The 22306-nt window shown below is 42.7% G+C and overlaps 3 protein-coding genes across 12 annotated transcripts in view; all 3 read left to right on the top strand.

Annotated features, from left to right (window-relative positions):
* vps53 (VPS53 subunit of GARP complex) overlaps positions 1 to 9062 on the top strand; it is a 33325-nt gene extending 24263 nt beyond the window's left edge. The window contains exons 15-22 of the mRNA XM_010865217.3: positions 944 to 1091; positions 3360 to 3442; positions 3545 to 3623; positions 3820 to 3968; positions 4132 to 4201; positions 4341 to 4478; positions 7636 to 7740; positions 7884 to 9062. Of these exons, the coding sequence (XP_010863519.1) occupies positions 944 to 1091; positions 3360 to 3442; positions 3545 to 3623; positions 3820 to 3968; positions 4132 to 4201; positions 4341 to 4478; positions 7636 to 7740; positions 7884 to 8054 (943 nt within the window). The 3' untranslated portion in view covers positions 8055 to 9062. The remainder of the gene's footprint in view (positions 1 to 943; positions 1092 to 3359; positions 3443 to 3544; positions 3624 to 3819; positions 3969 to 4131; positions 4202 to 4340; positions 4479 to 7635; positions 7741 to 7883) is intronic.
* Positions 9063 to 9733: 671 nt separating this feature from the next.
* rflnb (refilin B) lies at positions 9734 to 14534 on the top strand. Its single transcript, XM_010865321.3, has 3 exons — positions 9734 to 10309; positions 10635 to 10729; positions 11017 to 14534. The coding sequence occupies exons 1-3, from the start codon at positions 10121 to 10123 to the stop codon at positions 11333 to 11335; spliced, it is 603 nt and encodes a 200-aa protein (XP_010863623.1). The 5' UTR covers positions 9734 to 10120; the 3' UTR covers positions 11336 to 14534.
* Positions 14535 to 16796: 2262 nt separating this feature from the next.
* On the top strand, positions 16797 to 22286 carry exo5 (exonuclease 5). Of its 10 annotated transcripts, none has more exons than XM_034291749.1 (7): positions 17683 to 17980; positions 18029 to 18076; positions 18152 to 18300; positions 18898 to 19133; positions 19362 to 19469; positions 20944 to 21116; positions 21373 to 22286. In XM_034291749.1, the coding sequence occupies exons 1-7, from the start codon at positions 17720 to 17722 to the stop codon at positions 21922 to 21924; spliced, it is 1527 nt and encodes a 508-aa protein (XP_034147640.1). In that variant the 5' UTR covers positions 17683 to 17719; the 3' UTR covers positions 21925 to 22286. The 10 variants fall into 10 exon arrangements, with proteins under 10 accessions (XP_028969603.2, XP_028969614.2, XP_034147640.1 ...); XM_034291745.1 differs by having other exon boundaries at positions 18029 to 18084; positions 18160 to 18300; XM_029113770.2 differs by adding an exon at positions 16797 to 17065 and having other exon boundaries at positions 17793 to 18300.
* Positions 22287 to 22306: the final 20 nt, after the last annotated feature.

Here is a 22306-nt window from a genome sequence, read left to right as displayed (position 1 = left end):
CATTTAAGATGGACTGAGGCAGAGTGGAAAACTGTCCAGTGGTCTGGCGAATGAAAATGTGAAATTATTTTTGGGAATCATGGACGCCGCGTCCTCCGGACTAAAGAGTAGAGGGACCATTTATCTTATCAGCGTACAGTTTGAAAGCCGGCATCTGTGATGGTATGGGGGTGCCTTTGTGACCATGGCATGGATGACTTGCACATCTGTGAAGGCACCATTAATGTGGAACAGGTTTTGGAGCAACATATGCCACCATCTAGGCGAAGTCTTTTTCAGGGAAGGCCTTGCTTATTTCAGCAAGACAATTCCAAACTGGATGATGTATGCTGTCATCTGTTTAAAGTCCCTTTTGATGAATGTACCGAAGTTATATTACTTTACTCAGAAGAGTGGTCTGTCATTCTCTGAGGTTTGTTTGATAATCGATATTTAGACATCAGTGTTTTAGATTGTCTGGGTTTGCATGACATGCTATGAGGCCTAATGCTCTCTGAGCAAAAACATATTTGTCTCGCTGGCCACATTATGACCCTTTTAATACACTGTGGTTGGTAGGCGCACACACACACACACACACACGTGTGTCCTTAGACACATGAGCTCTGTTTCTGAATTTAAAACAGAGGCCCTCTTGAGGATTGAAGCCATGTTGTGGTTTTAACAGAAGTCTCGGCTGTGGCGTTTTAGTAATTGGTGGGGAGGTTTGGCCATGTTGCCATGGATACTTTTCCCCTCTGGCTCTGTGTGTGAGCGTGTATGTCCCTGGCTGTGTCTTAATGAGTTACGTGGCTTCTAACCTGTTTCTCCCTTCAGTTCACACTGGCTTCCTGAGTTCTCCCTTTGGGGCTCTTGTAAGGTCTTTGTTCATGGAGCTGAGAAAATGTATCTAGTTGAGACTATTAAGATCTCGCTCTCTGACCCCCCCCCCCCCCTCTCTCAGGACTAGTAGTAACAGTGGAGGCTTGACCATCAAGAGTCTACTGCAGGAGAAGGAGGGGTTTGAAGCTGCCAAGTTCACGGTAGAGGAGCTGTGTCTCATTTGTAGCATCCTCAGCACTGCAGAGTACTGTCTGGCCACCACACAGCAGGTGAGAACATACACACTGGATACTTTAAGGAATCACATTTACAATTCAGAAAGGGTGTCAAATATGTTGTATGTACAGTTGTGCTCAAAGGTTTGCATACCCTTGGAGAATTGGTAATGTATGTACCATTTGTAAAGAAAACATGAGTGAGCAGGCCAAACACATATTTTTTTATGGGATTCACATTGAACTGTAGGTCATAACAGAATGGCACAATCATAAAACAAAACATGGCAACAAAGAATAAAATGAACTGAGCGCTGTTCCAAGAGTCTGCATAACCTTAGTTCTTATTACTGTGTATTGTCCCCATTAGCATCAATGACAGCGTGCAGTCTTTTGTAACTGTTGTCTATGAGGCCCCGAATATTCTTGCAGCTGGTATAGCTGCCCAATCGTCTTGGCAAAATGCCTCCAGGTCATGCAAAGTCTTTGGTCGTCTTGCATGAACCGCACATTTGAGATCTCCCCAGAGTGGCTTGATGATATCAAGGTCAGGAGACTGTGAAGACCATTCCAGAACCTTCACCTTTTTCTGCTGTAACCACTTGAGGGTCAACTTGGCCTTAGGGTCATTGCTTAGGATCATTGGCGTGCTGGAAAGTCCAAGAGTGTCCCATGCGCAGCTTTCATGCAGAAGAATGCAAATTGTCTGCCAGTATTTTCTGATAACATGCTGCATTCATTTTGCTGTTAGTTTTCACAAGATTCCCCGTGTGTTTAGAGCCTACACACCCCTAAATTATCAGTGAGCCACCACCATGCTTCACAGTGGGGATGGTATTCTGTTCACTATAGGCCTTGTTGACCCCTCTCCAAACATAGCGCTTATGGTTGAGACCATAAAGCTCTATTTTGGTCTCGTCACTCCTTTTTTGTGGCATTGGCACAGTAAAGGCCTCTTTCTGGCAGTTCGACCATGCAGCTCATTTTTGTTCCAGTATTACCTGTGGGTTACCTGTGGGTTTTTCTTTGTAGTGGTCTAACAGAGACACCCAGGGTTACAGACCTCTCCTGGTCCAGGCTGCCCATGACCACTAACAGGGACACCCAGGGTTACAGACCTCTCCTGGTCCAGGCTGCCCATGACCACTAACAGGGACACCCAGGGTTACAGACCTCTCCTGGTCCAGGCTGCCCATGACCACTAACAGAGACACCCAGGGTTACAGACCTCTCCTGGTCCAGGCTGCCCATGACCACTAACAGGGACACCCAGGGTTACAGACCTGTCCTGGTCCAGGCTGCCCATGACCACTAACAGGGACACCCAGGGTTACAGACCTGTCCTGGTCCAGGCTGCCCATGACCACTAACAGGGACACCCAGGGTTACAGACCTGTCCTGGTCCAGGCTGCCCATGACCACTAACAGGGACACCCAGGGTTACAGACCTCTCCTGTTCCAGGCTGCCCATGACCACTAACAGGGACACCCAGGGTTACAGACCTCTCCTGGTCCAGGCTGCCCATGACTACTAACAGAGACACCCAGGGTTACAGACCTCTCCTGGTCCAGGCTGCCCATGACCACTAACAGGGACACCCAGGGTTACAGACCTCTCCTGGTCCAGGCTGCCCATGACCACTAACAGGGACACCCAGGGTTACAGACCTCTCCTGGTCCAGGCTGCCCATGACTACTAACAGAGACACCCAGGGTTACAGACCTCTCCTGGTCCAGGCTGCCCATGACCACTAACAGGGACACCCAGGGTTACAGACCTCTCCTGGTCCAGGCTGCCCATGACCACTAACAGGGACACCCAGGGTTACAGACCTCTCCTGGTCCAGGCTGCCCATGACCACTAACAGAGACACCCAGGGTTACAGACCTCTCCTGGTCCAGGCTGCCCATGACCACTAACAGGGACACCCAGGGTTACAGACCTGTCCTGGTCCAGGCTGCCCATGACCACTAACAGGGACACCCAGGGTTACAGACCTGTCCTGGTCCAGGCTGCCCATGACCACTAACAGGGACACCCAGGGTTACAGACCTCTCCTGTTCCAGGCTGCCCATGACCACTAACAGGGACACCCAGGGTTACAGACCTCTCCTGGTCCAGGCTGCCCATGACTACTAACAGAGACACCCAGGGTTACAGACCTCTCCTGGTCCAGGCTGCCCATGACCACTAACAGGGACACCCAGGGTTACAGACCTCTCCTGGTCCAGGCTGCCCATGACCACTAACAGGGACACCCAGGGATACAGACCTCTCCTGGACCTAGGGTTTACATTAAACTATGTGTGTGTGTGTTTCAGTTGGAGGAGAAGCTGAAGGAGAAGGTAGATAAGATCCTGGTCGAGAGAATAAATCTAACTGGGGAGATGGACACCTTCAGCACGTAAGCACCAAATCCCAACCTTCATTAGGGACAGGTCAGAATGTACAGTATTTGATTGGAAGTGAAGCTTACGACTGTAAACTGTTTCTGTGTGTTTGTCAGTGTCATCTCCAACAGTATCCAGTTGCTGGTTCAGGACCTGGATGCTGCCTGCGACCCAGCTCTCACTGCCATGAGCAAGGTAGGACCCTGCCTTCCTCCCTACACTGTCATACTGTAACTTCACTGTCTGCCTTGGTCTCGCTGTCTGCCTTGGTCTCACTCTGCCTTGGTCTCGCTGTCGCTGTCTGCCTTGGTCTCGCTGTCGCTGTCTGCCTTGGTCTCGCTGTCATGGTCTGCCTTGGTTTTACGGTCTGCCTTGGTTTCGCTGGCTCCAGATGCCGTGGCAGAGTGTGGAGCATGTAGGTGACCAGAGTCCTTACGTGACCTCTGTCATCATGCACATCAAGCAGAATGTGCCCATCATCAGAGACAACCTGGCCTCCACACGCAAATACTTCACCCAGTTTTGTATCAAGTACACCAAGTGAGTAACTTCCCATTTTACTGTTCACCAATGTTGTTGAGTGTTACTGCTATTTACACAATTATACAGAAGATGTTGGTTTTATTGTTCGATTACATTTTCAGTTCAGAAATGCTAAATATTGTTTGCAGTGAATTGATATTTATTTGTTTTTTCCTTTCAGCTCTTTTATCCCTAAATTCATCAACCACCTGTTCAGGTGCAAGCCTATTAGCATGGTCGGAGCTGAACAGGTAACTTTATTGTGACTAGCCTCTACCTGAATAGAATGACATACCTGTCGCAATATGACACTTTTAAAATGGATTGTCTGCTGGCCGTCGCTGCCGGTTTAACTGGTTGTACTGGTAACATTTGTCTTCGTTTTTTCAGCTCCTCCTGGACACCCACTCCCTGAAGACGGTTTTATTGGACCTTCCCTCTATTGGGTCTCAGGTGGTCCGTAAGGCCCCAGCCAGCTACACCAAGATAGTTGTCAAGGGGATGACCCGCGCTGAGATGATCCTCAAGGTGAGCGCTGCATTTTAAAAGGTTTCGGGACCAACAGGCGGCAATGTTGCTCTACAGTCACACAACACTGTTTTATAACGGCAATTCAAACCCAATCCTGACACTGACCATTAACCTTAACCCACTCCTCAAGGTTTATCCCAGCCCTGAACTGGGTTGATCCCAGCGTAAGATCCAAATGACTGTCTCTTTGAAATACCCTTAAATAATTCAGTCCTGTATTGTGGGATCAACAACAGGAACAAATACAGCCATACTGTTGTCTACGTGTTTGTGGTTTGACCACAGACCCAAGTATGGTTATTGTTTGACTTGAGCAGATTATCACTTTAAACTGTATTTTAGCTGATAAACTGCTGGTTTACAGACTAAGGCTGTCTCTGTAACCCACTAAGGAACAGGTTTTATGACCCGTTCCCCATTAGAAAGGCCAACTTTACAATCTGTGGCTGAGGTATGGGAAGTGAACCATGCTCCTGGGTGTTAATGAGAGAGACAGGAGAGGAAGGCCAGGTTTTACACCCCCCCCTCCCCCTCCCCCCAAACACAGGCACACACACTGGGGAATGCCCACATGCTCATACACATGTATCCTCTGCTTGTCTTTTCTATAGAGGGAAAAATAGGCCGAGATTGGTTAGCTTCACCCGAGGGTTAGCCAATTGAATGCAGCAGAAAGACAATGACATGCATCTGTCCTTTCAGACAAGCCCCCCCCCCCCCACAAACACACACACACACAGCCTTTGTAGGGGTTTTTCTGCCCTGGAACCTCATCCCTACCCTAGTCCAGTTACACTGTCCCCAGAGGACACACCCTGTCCATGGCCAGTGGTACGGTTGTCTCTCAGGGGTGTGCTGTGTGTGGGTGGGGGCGCTTCCTGTTGGTGGTGACTGCCTGCATGGAAGGAATGCAGCCTTGATATCTGATGTCCTTAATGGACAGCGTTGGACCCTCTCTAGTCATGCTACATTAGTCACAGTCATTGAAGTCTTTCGGAATGCAGATATTCTGACCGGGTACAAAAAAAGGATGAAAATGTACATGCTGTAAATGTCTCTGCACAGGAGTGTCTGCTGACTGACTTGCAGTATGTCCGTGTAATATATCAGATGTCTAACTCTGTGACTTCTAGTCCAGGTCTGTATCAGATAGTCAGGAAAATGTGGCGCTTCTGCTTGTCTGAGAAACATTTCAAAACACAACAAATGTGCCCTGGGGTAATAGAATCACAGTGTTTGACATCCGTGTTTTGGGAGCCTTGAGCATACTTTCCAGGCATGTGAAGTTGGTCTGTTCGGTCTGCTGAATGTATCGGCCCTGGATTGCGTGGTACTGGTTAACGTTTAGGTAAAGGTTAGTATGTCGGGCAAGGGAGGGAGGATGGACTCTGAAGGACCAGAGAAAACCCTTGGCTGCACATTACTTGTGGTCCCTACTTGTGGTCCCTACTTGTGGTCCCTACTTGTGGTCAGTGCCTTGTGGACCTCTGTCAGTAACACATGCCTCAGATGCACAGGGTTGCTCTGCTCTGTTACAGCCTGACAGCCACGGGCCAGAAATAGCAGAGACGTTTAGCACTGTGCATTAACACTCCTCTTAGTTGTGGATATCTACCTACTTTGCTGTTTATTCTGGCATCTATGTTGTTGATTGGTTTCTTTCAGCTAATGATTTGTCAACAGGATTAGTAGTATAGTCCTTGAATGCAGCCTCCCCAATCCAACCTGATATGTAAGAACATATTATCCTTTAAGTATCCTTTTCTTTGCAGCCTCTGGGTTAGGTTAATGGCCAGGTAATCTTCATCACAAGGTCAAGCAATTTTAGAGTGATGACCATTCTTTTCACCAGTAGGGTAAGCAGTTGGCCTATTCCATAATAGACTGGCTGTTCCTGGTCAAATGTTTTATATGTCCACAGATGATAAAAGGTAAGGTTGTGCTGATGAGTACGTCACAAAGTAGGTTAGGTTGTCTGAGTATGATCCCATTTCTAAGACCGGTTCTACTGAGTCTGCCTCTGAATATTGTTATAGTCTCAAGCTGCCCTCGTTGGCCTGTGAGACGTGGCTGTTTTCCACGCTCTCCAGCCCTCTCAACACCCACCTCGGCCCTGTCCCCCACCACCAGACCTGTCTTCTGGAGAGGGAGTGGAAACCACCCCTCACCCAGCACCTCCTTTCAGCCTGGATGTCTTTTTCCTATTTCTTTCTCCCATTCCCATTTGTTGGTTCGTTCGGATTCTCTCTCCACTCTCTTTCCTTCGCTCCCCCATCTCTCCCCTCTCTCTCTCTTCTGTATCACTCTCCCCCTCCCCATCTCTCTCCCTTCCTCCCTTTTCCTCTCCTTTTTTTCTTCTTTTTACGAGCTAACTACAACACAGTCCCTCCAGGCTTTCCCTTGGCGCCGCTCCAGGACAGTTGCTAAGTAAATCAATCAGTCCAGAGGGGAAGGAACCTCAAGAATTCCAGACAATCCAGAGTTCTATGTCCTGTCTCTCTCTCACACTCTTTCTCTCTTGGGTTTGGCCCACCCCCCCCTGAGCACAGACAGGGTTAGGGGGAGAAATGGTTTTGGGGAGGAGGGTTGAAAGGGGTGCAATCACAGAAAAGTGTATCCCAATAAAATCTGTTGACCTTGTGTTTTTCGGCCCACTTTGTAGCCAGCAGTTGTTATGCTCTCTAATCTGGCTTTTCCTCCCCCTCTCTCTCTCATTAAAGTAAAACATTATTCTAACCTAGCCTTCTCCTCAGCCAGACTGTATTTCATCTTTGTTCTTACTCTTTGGGAATGCCCATTGCAATTTGCCCAGAATGTCTCTCCCTAAATACCCCCCAAAATAATGACTAGTGAGGTTTATTCCCATCCAGTCATGTGTGGAGTAAATGGGGTGTAAAAGAGGGTCTTCTAAAAATAGGCCTGGAGTGAAATGACCCTGCACTGCAGACAGTGTGTGCTTCTGAAATGGGCCCCTGTTCCCTACATCGGAAATGGGCCCCTGTTCCCTACATCTGAAATGGGCCCCTGTTCCCTACATCGGAAATGGGCCCCTGTTCCCTACATCGGAAATGGGCCCCTGTTCCCTACATCGGAAATGGGCCCCTGTTCCCACCCTATTTACACCATTAACCTTTTCCAATCCCCCTGTTCACAGGTGGTCATGGCCCCCCATGAACCCTCCGTGGTGTTTGTGGATAACTACATCAAGCTCCTTGCTGACGGAAACCCAGAGACTTTCCAGAAAACTCTGGATATGAAAGTAAGGACCCCTTTGGTTGTTCACTTGTTCTGACTCTTTCAGTGATGCCACCTGTTTTCACCAGTTATCTCCTATTTTCTCTGGCTCTGATGTTGCATTGTGTTCTGTCTTGTTGGTTCAATAACTTGTCTTGTGTTCTTTAGGGTCTGAAGCGCAGTGAGCAGAGTAGCATGTTAGAACTCTTCAGGCAAAGGTTACCCACTCCACCGTCAGGTGCTGATGGAGGCCCATCTCTCTCCTTCAGCACCCCCACCCCTGAGCAGGAGAACTCACGCATCCGCAAACTGGAGAAGCTAATCAAGAAGAGACTCTGAGCGCACACACAAACCCACACACATAGTTCCAGTAATACATCACAAATACTTCCTCCTGTTCTATTTGATCATAATGGAGGACTGCCAGTGGAGTAAAGACATGATTGTGTAATTTCAGTTACATGAATTATGAACCTCATGATTTCAATGTAATTATGAGGACATTTCCTTAAGGGCAATAGCTGTTGCATATATTTCTCCTTTACTTCTGTATTTCTTTTCTGCTTTTTTTCCTGGGTTTTGTAAATGTATATCATACACACAGTATATTTTAGCAGTAGTGGTGGACAGTACTGTTGAGCTACTACACAGGGATGCAAAATCCACAGAGAAGCAAAATTAGTGGAAACTATTAAAGTACTCCGGCATTCATCATATTTATGTGCTACCTGCATTCTGAGATATCAGTGCGGTATCATGCCTTTCAAAGCTATGGAGACAGTGCTGTACCTTGTTTTCTTGATTTATTATATAGGCTATGAATCAAGTAACCTGTTTTCTCTGGACCAGGGGTGTCCAAACAGTTCCACAGAGGGCTGAGTGTCTGCAGGTGTTCACTCTCACCATGTGCTTGATTGACTAATTAGGTTACTAATTGGTTAGTTTCTACCCTCACCTGCATCAGCATGCATTGCTGTCTCCACCTTCCATGGTTAAGCCACTAGGTCTGAGACAAAGAGGATCTTGGGATTTCCTGTGTTTGCAGTTAGACACAAACCAGTTTCTCTGCCTTCTTGACAGACCCCCAAGGTTGGCCTGGAAATTAGAACCAGCCCAATGTGAGGGTGTTTGTCCATATTTATTTAATCTCTATTTTGCATTGTAATTCCCTGCTGTACAGCCCTCTGAGTGTTCCATAAATGTCAATCTGAACAATGTAATAGTCTGAATGGATTGTAGATTTGATTACATGGAAAAGTAGTAAATATGTCAATTGCTTGTTTGTATAGCATATGTTCACTGTTGTACAAGGATATATTGTAAAATTATATATTGTTTGTTGATTAAGATTTGTCTTTTCTGTTATTACGTGCACTTGGTTTTGACACCAACTGGCCTAGATTACGAATCGATTATAATAAAAATAGTTATTCTGAAACGTGCACCTGGGCAGTCCCTCTTCACACTTTCATTGCGCTATTCCTATTGCTAACTGTTTCAGATAGTTACTGAATGTATCACGAAGTACTCCGCTAGAGCATTTAAAATGGTTCACTGTCTGAAAATCTATTCTTAGTTGTTCTAGAACAATCATCAGGATGGTCTTAAATTTGTGTGTGGTAAAATACTTATTAGAAATAATTAAATTTTGAACATTGGATGTCTGAAAATGTATAAGAATCCAAAAATGCATTGAATGTACACTTCAAAATACATTTCGTACTGCTAGAATAATAGGATCCTCTAGTGGCAACTGGTTAAAATACTTAAGTTACTCATCATGTTTTGTGTCAGCAGGTTGTAACACACAGTAAACCTTTTTGTCAAAACAATTTCTATTTGACAGGCAGGTAAGTCCCTCCTGGCTTCATCAAACCAATTCAACATTTGCGTCAAGCGTGTTTTTCTGGAAGGGGCACATGCTCTGCCAGTGCTTTCCTATCTCCAATCAGCATTGAGAATCCGTTTTAAAAGGCGTTTCCTTGTAGTTCACTGTAAAACAAAAACCTTTTGATGGGCGAACATTTTGAAGACAAGCTGGCATGCGGTGACTTTTCCGGTATCATAACTGGATTTCACAATTTTCAGAACGATTTGGAATGAATCCCTTAGCCAACAAAATGTCTATCCTAAAATAGTTTTTTTCTTCTTTATTTAATTGCGGACAGTTACAATAGCATGCATAAACTTAGTCTATGCTATTGTGCAGAAACACAGTTGCTACCCAGGCCAGTAAAGCGAATTGCCAAGCAACGGAAGTTGATGCGAACCGATGCAAACCAATCACAAAACTGATGCGGAGGTCGAGGATCAATTTGTTCAAGGAAAGGCGCCACTACGAGTTGAAAATAAAATTGCCATTCAGTTCAGCAAACTCCCAGGGATAAGGTCTTTTGTGGATAGCAATGGTGGGCAGATTAAACTTGTCGAATGGTTGTGACGACAATCCACTGGACATGAGCTGCAAATCCGAGCGTGGGCTTGACAGTCCAGATTCCGGACTACCCCCCAGCCCGAGTCCGAGCCACTGGCTGGTGAGTGGTTGCGGGGATAGAGGTGCAGTATGTCCTGAAGACGACGGCAGAGGGACATCGGTACGTAGGCTGTAACTCTGTTGTAGTTTCTTAGTGGGAAGTTAATGATTGAAAAGTTACCATCTTATCCGTAGTAGTAACGGCTCTCTTTTTGGGTGTGTTCGATGTATATGTTGAGTCACCAGTTCAAGCCAGTGAATAAACTACAAAATATCTATCATGGAGGATAATGGCTTAATTCGGGAATTTCTGAATGTCATGGGTTTCCCTATACGAGTAAATCTGGGTCATATCCGTAATAAATAGGGTCACCCTATAAAGCCAAAAAAGTTCACCACGACCCATTATTTTCTATGCGTGTTCACTGTCGACTGACTGCTTCCAGCTTCCCATTTTATCGATTGGATCTGCTCCTCAACTGCACACGTTGTCCTATGGGGAAGGCATAGAACTTGATCCACTACCGCCCAAGGAAATACGGTATGCTGTTTTGAATTACTGCATGTGGCTGTGAATGTTGTAACAGTATCTGTTTCGAAATTGGTATAGCACTGTAGACTTCACTGTGGCTTATGCTACAGTTGTTTTGTATAAATAAGCTACCATTAAATATTAACCTTTGTTGGGCCACAGACCGTATTTGCCTTTTGAAGTTCTGTATGTATGTCTTTAATGTATTGCTTGGTTGTTTGCAGTGATCAGATTACCACATTCCAGTTCTGAAACTGAGCAATGAAATAATACTGACTAAATGTTGTAATTCCTAGATACACGTCGTCTGTCCACTATGACTCAGAGCGCCACTTTATCCACAACGTGGCTATGCAGCCAATAGGCCTGGGTCTGGAGAAGTGCAGCCAGACGGTCCTTACTGTACCACACAGTACCTGGAGACACTACAAGACCCAGCTGGACCTCCAGCCTCGCCAAAGGGCCAGGCACTTCCAGAGTACCACCATCATCTACCCCAAGCACGCACGCACCATTTATGCAACAGAGCTGAGCTATGACAGTTGCCGTCTAGCCAAGAGATTTCTGTCGAGCATAGAGCTGGAAGCTGTTGACCGCAGTAAGTTACCCCAGTGAGGTAAACTTCCTGGGGGAGAGGTCCCTGGCATCCACCAGGTTGACTGACAAACGGTTGTCTGTTGGTTTGGAAACCATTCTTGCCCAAGTTTGAGTGCCAGTCTCAAGAGGAAGGAGTAAGATCGAAGCCATAACTGCCCTGGACTCCAATCGCAATGTAGACAGCTCTTAAACCCTACACCCACAGTCTTTGAAAGAGGTTTGTCACATCCGAAAGTACTAGCAAGTGCACTTGCCCAAGCAAGGAAGAGTGGTGATCGGCTTTAGCAAACTTTCTACGGAGTTCACGAACTAGCTACACACCTCATGAGGAGTCTGATGGATGAGGTTTGAGTCTGACACAAAATATATTGAATAGATAACATTTGACACTGCTAACAATGGTGTTAGGCAAATCTAAAGTTTGCATTGAATTTTGGGTTATATCAACCCTGGAAGTGAGCTAAGTGGTTCACTCATCCCCTCCAGCTAAATCAAGGGCAGTGGGGGCAACTTTTGTAAATTAAACCGGCACTTAAGATGACAATCAAAATTGCATCCGTATTTGATTGGGATTTCCCTGAGGGAAAGGGGCTAGCGCATGTGGTTAGGGGATGTCTACTTTGTGAATGGAGTCGATCCCTGGAGTACCGAACTAACAGCAGGGACATGTGCGAGGCTGGCATCTATGATGTGTTTGATTTATCACCATTATCGGCTGAGTTCCTGGGAAATGTCCACAAAATGTCCCAAGAATCCTGTTTTAAAACAAAACTCTTCCCTCAAAGTAGTTTTTACTTTTAATTCTTGTTTAATATGCTGGAATGCGTAAGCTTTTTTAAAATAAATATTTTGAGTTCTATGAGAGGCCTTTTCCACTTTAAGCACTGGTTCTTAAAAGAGTAATTTTAAAATATGACTCTTATATCCACATAGTTTTTGCGCAAGAGCTTGCTGTGGGAAAGTTGACAGGCGATTGTGTCGGACAGCTAATCATTTTAGGTGTTACCTAAGGAAGTACTGGTTAGATTATTGATTAAATGATTGCCAATGGGAAATTGCTAATATTTCAAATAATTAAATTAGCACAAAACATTTTTTTAAATGTTGGCATGTGTATTTTCAGTCTAAATGTAATATTTCCTTTTGATTTTGTCATTATGCAATTTGTATATGTGTTTTAATACAGTCAATATTTTATTATTTAAACAATTTTGTTACTTGCCCTTTTTTGTTACATATCAGTACTGATTTTTCATACATTTTGTTGGCCATTGCTATTTAAAGTCAGTTTCCCTCAATTATTGACATTTTCCATGTCTGTCATCTGTTTATACCAGTGGTTGGATCACAACTGAGAAAGATGTGGTCAGTATTGACTTGTACTGGGTCTGAGTATGGAGGATTTATACTTTAGAGTAAGAATGGATTGATCTTAAAAAAATCCAAACATTCTTTCAATAATTTGAAATTAATTGCAAATCTATGTTACAGGAAACATGTACTTGCTGCATTTTTCTATTTTCCATCACATGAGTGTGTAAGATACTACTAATAACATATCAACGCCATAATTATCATATGCATAGGCAGTAACCTGATGATTAAATTATCAGTATGAAATCTGATATTGTGTTAGGACATCAGCTGATAAGTATCTGACCAATGATCACTCCGGTTTCTTGTCTGAACTGGCTATGCTAATTATACATCCTTATTTGATTTCTTCACATTGTGTTAATATGTATAAGTGTCTTCTTTTTTTACACTGGTCAGTAATAACAGTTGAATCATTTTTGGGGTAATCGTTAAGTTTGGATTGAGCAGTATTTACCCTTTTTATTTTGTCTTAAATGACTCAACCTAAATGGAAGCTTTCAAGGTTTGGTGTTGTGTTTTAGGTTATTGATCTGATGCACTTGTCTTTGTATTCAGGACAAAAAGTTAATTATGAAATCTGATCTGATTACAAAGCGCAAATTTCAAAATTGATTATGTTTAATCTCTTTTTTTTTTGGTTGCTGATAATGGGCCTTTGTACACCTGTGTAGATATTCCATAAATAATTGCCATTTCCAACAGTAATTTCCAACATTAACAATGTCTACACTGTATTTCTGATCAATTTGATGTTATTTTAATGGACAATTTTCTTTCAAAAAGAAGGACATTTCTAAGTGACCTGAACATTTGAAGGGTGGTGTATATATTCAATATAACCATTTGATCTCAATTTTAATTCATGGCACAGGTATAATGATTTTGATCTTCTTGGGTTATGGGTTGTTTTGAATGATGTATAAGTAATTGAGTTTAAAGCAGATTATGTTAATGAACTGTAGCAAAGTCTACCTGTGTTCTACACATGGGCAGCAGGAATCTCTGGATGTTTTTAATCTGGTGGACTAAAGATCCTCCTATCTGTCCTTAAGATCGGACATGACTAAAGAAGCTTCATGCGTAACTTTATTTTGACCCATAAGAAAAGGAGTGAAATGTCTCAGCCCTTAAGTGTTCTACTCAACTAATTGTGGATACAGCTGAAAGAGACTCTTAGAGAAATGTAGTCTGGACCATCTATGTCAGAACATTGTCTTTAGTCTTAACCACTACAGTGAGTAGTTAATGAACAAATATTTATTTACTGTTTATATTTACAAAGTAGCTGGGATGACTTAGGAGGAGACAGTGATATGGGTTGACCAGAATTGGAGCCCGGTCTCCAGGGTTGGTGCGTGTGCATAGACCCCCCTACCACAGGACCTGCAGTAATGACCCAGGATTCTACATTGTACCATGTTCTGCATTAGAGTTTTGAGGTGGGTTTGTGAGCATTCATTAAAATAATCATGGAATTTTACAAGTTAAATTCTGATTGAGCCATAAAAAATAGCCAATGAATCACAGGTGTAGTTTTACGGTGTAGTTTTTCACAAAATGGCAAACGCAGAATATTACAGTAATTAATTATTGTTTTTCTAACACCATGGTGTGGAATGTCCTTGAACCATTTAACTATTCATTGTCTTCCCATTTGTTCTTCTGGTTTCTTCCAGAGGTTTTCTTTTGTCTTTTTGCTGATATCTTCTCTCAAGGTCCTACACACATCTATGGAACTTAATCTGTGCGAAACTCAAAGTGCCGATTTAAATACAATTGTATTTCTTTTGCTTTTAAGCTATGTTCATTTTTCATTGAAATAAAGTCACATTTACTTTGAGTCCTTTACTTGCCACTTAATGAGTTAGAGCTAGAACCACAAATACATTGGTCCATCTCAGATTGGGACTGCTATTCACGGCTATCTGCAAGATTGAGACAGCACTGCACATAGCTGCAAATACAATTAGAATTGTTAGAAGGGACAACAGTTCCACCTAGAGGTGTTTATGTGTTACTTCCTCACTGTGTCCCTTAAGCTGGCTCAAACAGCCCATAATCCCTTTCAGTGAGGCCAGGTAGGAGCCTGGTCACACTCACGGCTTTAGTCTTTTTGCTTTCAGAGCCTTTGTTTTTGTCTTGAGTGTCTCTGTGTTTATCTGTCAGTTTATCTGCTGCAAGTGTAAGCAGGCAAAGTGGGGTTAAGTTGCAGGTTAGTCTTCTTTGATGTGTTTTGATTTTACAGCCCTTTCATTGAAGAGCCTCTGAAAGATAGGCTCTCTTTCACTGTAGTCCACTTGTAGTGAAAAGTGAAAGTCTGTGTCATAGTAGTGGTGGGAAGATCATGTTTCTTTTAACCACCAAGGACTCTAGGCCAGAGGTGTCAAACCGATTCCACAGAGGGCCGAGTGTCTGCAGGTTTTCACTCTCACCTTGTTCTTGATTAATTAGGTCAGTAATTGGTTAGTTTCTACTCTCACCTGGATGTTTAGGTCTGAACTGGGAACCAATTTAAAGGAAAATCCAAAAACCTGCAGACACTCGGCCCTCCATGGAACTGGTTTGACACCCCTGCTCCAGGCCATTCTTGAATGTTTACAAAATAGATGTATGTAACGATGATAATGGACCTACACATGTTTTAATAACTAATTTTCTTGACCTGCAAATGGATTTTGAACAACAGTGGACAATAAAAATGTATGTGACATAAAATTCCGAACTGGCTCTCTGGCCAAGAAGTTTGCCTACCCCTGAGCAATAGACTAAGAAAATATATGGAAAAAAACAAACAGTTTTGAACACCCAACAGGTGGTCCATTTTGGTGTTGTAGGTAACTAGATGTATTGGCTAAGAATTGAACCCACTATTGCACACATTATCATAGAAGAATGCATGAATGTTGATATCGGATGTACTATTTCTTAACACAGATATTACTTAACGCGAGAAGTTGGCTATTAATTGTAGGCCTATCTTTTGTCTATGACTTCCAGGCTCCTGTCCCCTAGGCAACAATTGCATTTGATACGTTTTATAAGAACACATTTTGAGGACATCATCTTCATCTCATCTTCATCCGCTTATCCGGTATCGGGTCAATTTTGAGGAATTTTTTTTGGCTGAACAAGTTTCTGTATTGTATTAAGGAATAATATGCAGATTCCTGTTTCGTTATAATCTTTTGGGAGGCATTTCAGCAGATATCTGATTGTATGTCCAGGACAAGGGGCCACAGTGTGCCTGATTTGATCAAACTGCATCCGCTACCCATTCTGTAAAACTGAAAGGTGTGGAAAGAATTATGTTGCCTTACAAAAATACTATTTCCCCTTCACACCTCAAATCAACATGGCACTGCTCAAAATAATTAAGGGTCTCGATGAATGAAATATATTAAAGATCAAAATCTTTACTGTACATTGTGTAATTCACTGAGAACAAAATTATGTAACAATGGTCAGTGGAAACCAAAATCACATTGAAAATCCAAGTAAGCAATTTAAGTCACCGGCTGTTCCAACTTGTATGAATTTCATCGCGGCAACTCAATATGACTCATTGAGTTGTATGTAACTCAGTGTTAATGGCCCCCACTTGTCTCTATGCACTCCCGACAACGTTTGGGCATGCTCCTGATGAGACGGCAGATGGTGTCCTGGGGGATCTCCTCCCAGACCTGGGTCAGGGCATCAGTAAACATCTGGACAGTCTGTGGCGCTACTTGGCAGCGGCGGATGCACCAATACATAACGTCCCAGAGAGTTCTAAACATGTATGTACTGAATAAAATTACATTAAATGGAAACAATCAATTTTGAATTAGAATCTGAAAGGAGGGTTCCAAATCATGATAGAATATTTATTTAAGTTTCGTATTTCTTTTGCCAAACTTTTTTCCATTCAATTTCAGTGAGAATTTCTGAAGAATTTCCATTTCGGAGACGTTTTTTGACCGAAAAGGAGCATATTATCGCATTTATTTTCCAGCAAGGGTCAAAATAGGCTAATTTTGGCGAGATACCGGAGTCACGCTGGAGCTGAATGCCTCTCGTTCATCCATAGACTCTAACAATGCTGACGTCAATAAGAGGTGTGACTACTCGAACATGTCTGGGCAAAATATCCGCAATACGAGATAATACCCTAATGTTTATTAATAGGGGAAAGGGACCTGACCGGAGTGCATTGATGAGAAACACGAACTCTCTGATCTTTAGCTTACCTAGAGTATTTATGAGCAAAAATATTCAGTCGTAATATAGTAAAGCACTTTTAAAAATGTTTGTAGTGATTTCAAACACAACTCTATTAGAAGACTGGGGTGATATAAGCGACGCGGAACTAGTCAGTACAAAGTCAACTATTAAGTGAGTATAACTGCTTATTAATAAATAACTATCACACAAGATATGCTAGCTGTTGTGACCGGATGGACAGATACATTTTCAGCCGGTTTAACAATACAATTTCGTCAAAACGATTATCTGGCTAATATTAAAGGGCCTCACTGAATATAATGGGCCTTGCCTTTTGGAGTCTCATGAGACAAAAATGGGCCAATTATAAATGTTGTTCCAATTTCTTGGACCTTTTTGCTGCCACACTGGCTAAACCTTAGAATAACTGACTGGTATGCAATGACACAAGATAATTTAAAGGAGTTTTTGAGTTAGTTAAAAATTGGGATATTAGGAACACACGACTGTGGATATTGACCAGTGGCAATATTCTGTTGAAAATACTGTACATTTAAAGTTTACCCTGTTGTGACTCTTGGAGAGAGTATGGCCTCAGGTATCTGTAGCCTGTTAGATTCATGTTATAAATCTATATGGAATGGGATGCATCGTCAGCTGTTATAGCATGCTGTCATCACAAAGTTGCAGCGTGTTTGCCTGCAAAGGTATGCCAAACAAGTCTATGTGAGCATTTTGAATATTACTGTATTCAGGTTTTGCCACATTTGCCATTGGTAAATATTTATGGACGGTATTGTATAAATAATAAAGTGTGTGGTCAAAATGTATTTAAATTTAACAAAACAACTTTTTCTTAACTATCTTTCTCATATTTTCTTTATCTTAACTACTCTAGCCGCTCCTGAACAAGTCAATTTGACTCTAATTCCTGGTCATGGTACCATTGTGACTCCTGGTGACATGACCAGTTTGATTCCTGATGAAGGTGCCATTGTGACTCCTGGTGACATGACCAGTTTGATTCCTGATGAAGGTGCCATTGTGACTTCTGGTGACATGACCAGTTTGATTCCTGAAGGTGACATGACCAGTTTGATTCCTGATGAAGGTGCCGTTGTGACTCCTGGTGACATGACCAGTTTGATTCCTGATGAAGGTGCCGTTGTGACTCCTGGTGACATGACCAGTTTGATTCCTGAAGGTGACATGACCAGTTTGATTCCTGATGAAGGTGCCGTTGTGACTCCTGGTGACATGACTAGTTTGATTCCCAATGAAGGCACCAATGAGACTCCCAGTTTAGTTCCCAGTAACAGTTTGAGCACAGCGACTGTGTGTGTGGGGGATGATGGCCAGACCCTAGCCAAGACAGAGGAGATGATCAATGGTCTCATTAAGAAACGGTAAACCCACCCAAACATACTGTTTAACCCTTGATCTGCAGTTGTCCTAAGTGCCATAAAAGTGTACACACCCTGTCTTTACATTTAGTTGGTTTGCATTTCAATCAAAAAAATATTAACCTGTTTACATTATTACATTTTTTTTATATCCCTCAAATCTAGCATCAAATCTTGTTCATCTAAATATTACTGTTGAAGTGTAAAAACACTCTTAGTTTGCAATCAAGTGTTTTTATACATTTCTATAGTGTAAAAGTGTGAAAATGTAAATTATCGCAGGTCAATAATTTATACTTATGCACATACACATTGTCACTGGCAAAAACTAGAGACTTGGTCCACATATGAAGATATATGGAGCTCAATAAAACACTTACAGATGAATAATAACTTAAATACAACACTTTTGATACACTGGTCATTTTCGTGTTTCATAAAAAAAAATATATATTTAAGCATTTGATCATAGTTCTATATTTGCATGTTCCTTTAACCACGGTTCCCCCCAAAAAGTGTGTGTGATGGCGTAAAACAAACAGCTTCTGTTCATCGGTGTGTGTGTGTGTGTCTTTGTTTGTTTGTTTGTGTGTGCATCAGGCCACACTTGTCCCGTTTCGAGAGGCTGAGCAAAAACCGTAGCGCTGCTTGCCTGACTGTCCCCGACCAGACTCCAATGGAGAGGTTCAACAAGCGTCACCTCAGTGTTACTCAGCTGTGTGAGCAGTCCTGGTGTGAGATTAAGGTCATCTATGGGTTCCTCCAGCCCCACGTGAAGAGGAGAGAAATGAAAAAGAGTGCAGTGATTACAGGGAGCAGTATTCATCTGGCTAGAGGCAAGCATCACATTGTACCCTAGCAAAAAAGCATGATAATGTTTTGAATGGGAGAATGCCGTTGGTTTATAAGCTTCTTTCATTTAACAGAAGTCATTTGGTAACGTTGACTTTCCCAACACCATAAATACAACTACAACATCACTCCCTGGAAGTTCTGTTGATTTTCCTCTGGAATATGTGGAGGTAGCTAGTGACTGTGATCCATTTCCTTGTATTTGTTTTCAGAACTGGAGGCCAACCCGGATGCTGTGACTTTTGTTGTTCAAACCAGAGAGGACAGGGAAGCTTTAAAACTAATGAAGCTGACACAGATGGTCTCAGGTCTGAAGGCAGGTATGGTACACTATACATCAGTGATCTTTTTATTGAGTGTGGTTGAGGTTGGGTTAATATGGAGGCCAGATCATCTGATGTGGGACCATCACTGCCCTTCTTGGTCAAATAGCCCTTACACATTCCGGAGGTGTGTTTTGTATCATTGTCCTGTTGAAAAACAAATGATAGTCCCACTAAGCGCAAACCAGACGAGATGGCATATTGCTGCAGAAAGATGTGGTAGCCATGACAGTGTCATCACCCCCTGTCCCTCACACCTCCTCAATGCTTCACAGTTGGAACCACACATACGGAGATCATCTATTCACCCACTCTACATTTTACAAAGGCACAGCGATTGGAACCAAGAATCTAAAATTTGCACTCATCAGACCAAAGGACAGATTTCCGCCAGTCTCTTGTCAATTTATTTTATTATAGGCCTTATTGGTGTCCTTTATTAGTGGCTCCTTTGAAGCAATTTGACGATGAAGGCCTGATTCTCTCAGTCTCCTCTGAATAGTTGATGTTGAGATGAGTCTGTTACTTGTACTCTGTGAAGCATTTATTTGGGCTGTAATGTCAGGTGCAGTTAATTGACAATTTCACTATAATGAACATATACAGCAGAGGTAAATCTGGGTCTTCCTTTCCTGTGGCTGTCCCAGTTTCAACATTGCACTTGATGGTTTTTGCGACTCTATTGGAGGAAACTTTCAAAGTCGTTGACATTTTCTGTATTGACTGACATGTCTTATAGTGATAAAGGACTGTTGCTTCTCTTTGCATTTTTTTAGCTTTTCATGCCATAATATAGACTACTACAGCACAGTCTTCTGTATATCAACCCTACCTTGGCTCAAACACATTAAGAAGGAAAGAAATTCCACAAGTTGACTTTCAGCAAAGCACACCTGTTAATTAAAATGCATTCCAGGTGACTACATCATGAAAATGGTTGAGAGAATGCAAAGAGTGTGCAAAGCTCTTAGCAAGGCAGATATAGATAACCATGTCAAGAACAGGACATGAAGTCAGAATGACGGACAAAAAAATACACAGGTCTTCTAAACAAATAATATCAAAACAATATATCAGGCTACATTTTAACACTCACAGAGATGAAAAGTTGAAGATAAATGTACCTCCTCTACACTATGATCAAAGAAAATATGTCTAATCCTATATAATTTACCCATGGAACCACAAAGTGTAGGCCTTTTACAGTTTACTGAAGTAAAGACTTCTTTAATCCAAACAACATGAGAAGCAGGGGAGAGGGATTTTCCCAGTAATAGAATCAACCGTCTTGCCAACATTGTCAAAAAGGCCACAAAATCAGATTTATACTTTGGCAATAGATGTACATCATTGATATGGTATCAAGGATGGCCTATACATTATTATTTTCCAGTGATGATAAAACATGTATAACTGTTCCAAATAGCCATTCCAGAATGTGTGTGTTTCTGTGTGTGCTCGTGTTTCCCAGGCCAGCTTGTGCGGGAGTTTCCAGTGTTTGGTGTGTTGGAGGGGGTCTTTTTCCTGGGTGTGGTTGATGAGCTGTATCATAATGAGTCTGGGGAACTGGTTTTAAAGGAACTGAAGACCCGCAGTCACAACTCCCTGCCTCACCCTGCCCAGTCCAAGGGCCACTTTCTACAGGTAGGCTGCAAGGGGCTCCCAACCCTGAATGTTTTGCCCCCTCAGCCACATCTCAGAAAAGGCCCTGGCTACACTTCAAGTCAGCTGCAAACACACACTCTCTGACCTCTGCTGTCTCTCTGACCTTTTCTTGTCTTTGCACTCTTCTCCTATCTCCATTTCCTCAATTTAAATATAACTATATTCTCTCTTTAAAATCAAATTGAACTCAATTTCATTATGTCTCTGTGTTCTTCATCTGTTTGGTGTCTGGCAGGTGGGTTTGTATAAGCTGCTGTTTGACTCCATGGTCCAGGGTTCTATGACAAGGCTCAACCTGCTCCAGTATCTCAAGCTCCAGCCCCACCAAGCCTTTGGATCAGAGCTCCAGATCTATGCTCAGAAATTGGGCCTCCCGGCAGTCACTTTTGGAGAGCTAGTGGACCACTTTCTGAACGTCCTTAACTTCTGCAACCTGCAGGCCGTCAACAAGCTGACCCTAGAGTACATCCACCAGAGGTCTGGAAGCCTTGTAGGAAGCATAGAGGTAGAATTCAACGAGGCCCAGCTAAGGGCTGAGCTCAGGGGCTACCTGGCCTTCTGGAGGGGGCAAAGGGAACCCCAGGGTGTGGATGTGGAGAATATAGAAGAGGCATGGAAGTGTAGTATGTGCCCCTATGAGGAGAGTTGTGACTGGAGGACTAGTAAACTGCAAGAGGTCATTGTTGATGGCAATAAGAAAACCAGATTTGATGGTTTTAAGTCGGGGAGTTCCAATTCAAAATGTTATCAGTTGGAGGTTCCCCAATTGGAGGTAGGTCAGGACTAAGAATAAGACATAGGATAGCCCGACAGTGAATGTTCATGTCTTCCTTCATTGTTCTGTGGGAGTAGCGTGAAGTGTTGTTCAGGAAGATCATTGCCAAAAGGTGTTAACACCTAGTAAGCAATCCTATGTGCAATAACCCTTTTAGATATGTAATATAGACTAATATCCATATATTGTACATGTTTATCATATCAGGCATGTATTTTATTCTGTTTGTTAATATATGTCTTTATATTTTTAACCCATTGCTACTTTTATAAATTACATTCATAAATATATTGTGATTACATTTATACTGTAAGAAAATATTTAACAATATGAATTACTTATTCACATATTTTATTATGTGAATGAAAAACCTAATTATGAAAAAGAAAAAATA

Source organism: Esox lucius, chromosome 1, assembly GCF_011004845.1.
Source record: "Esox lucius isolate fEsoLuc1 chromosome 1, fEsoLuc1.pri, whole genome shotgun sequence".
Lineage (NCBI taxonomy): Eukaryota > Metazoa > Chordata > Actinopteri > Esociformes > Esocidae > Esox > Esox lucius.
This window is presented reverse-complemented; position numbering and strand designations above follow the sequence as displayed.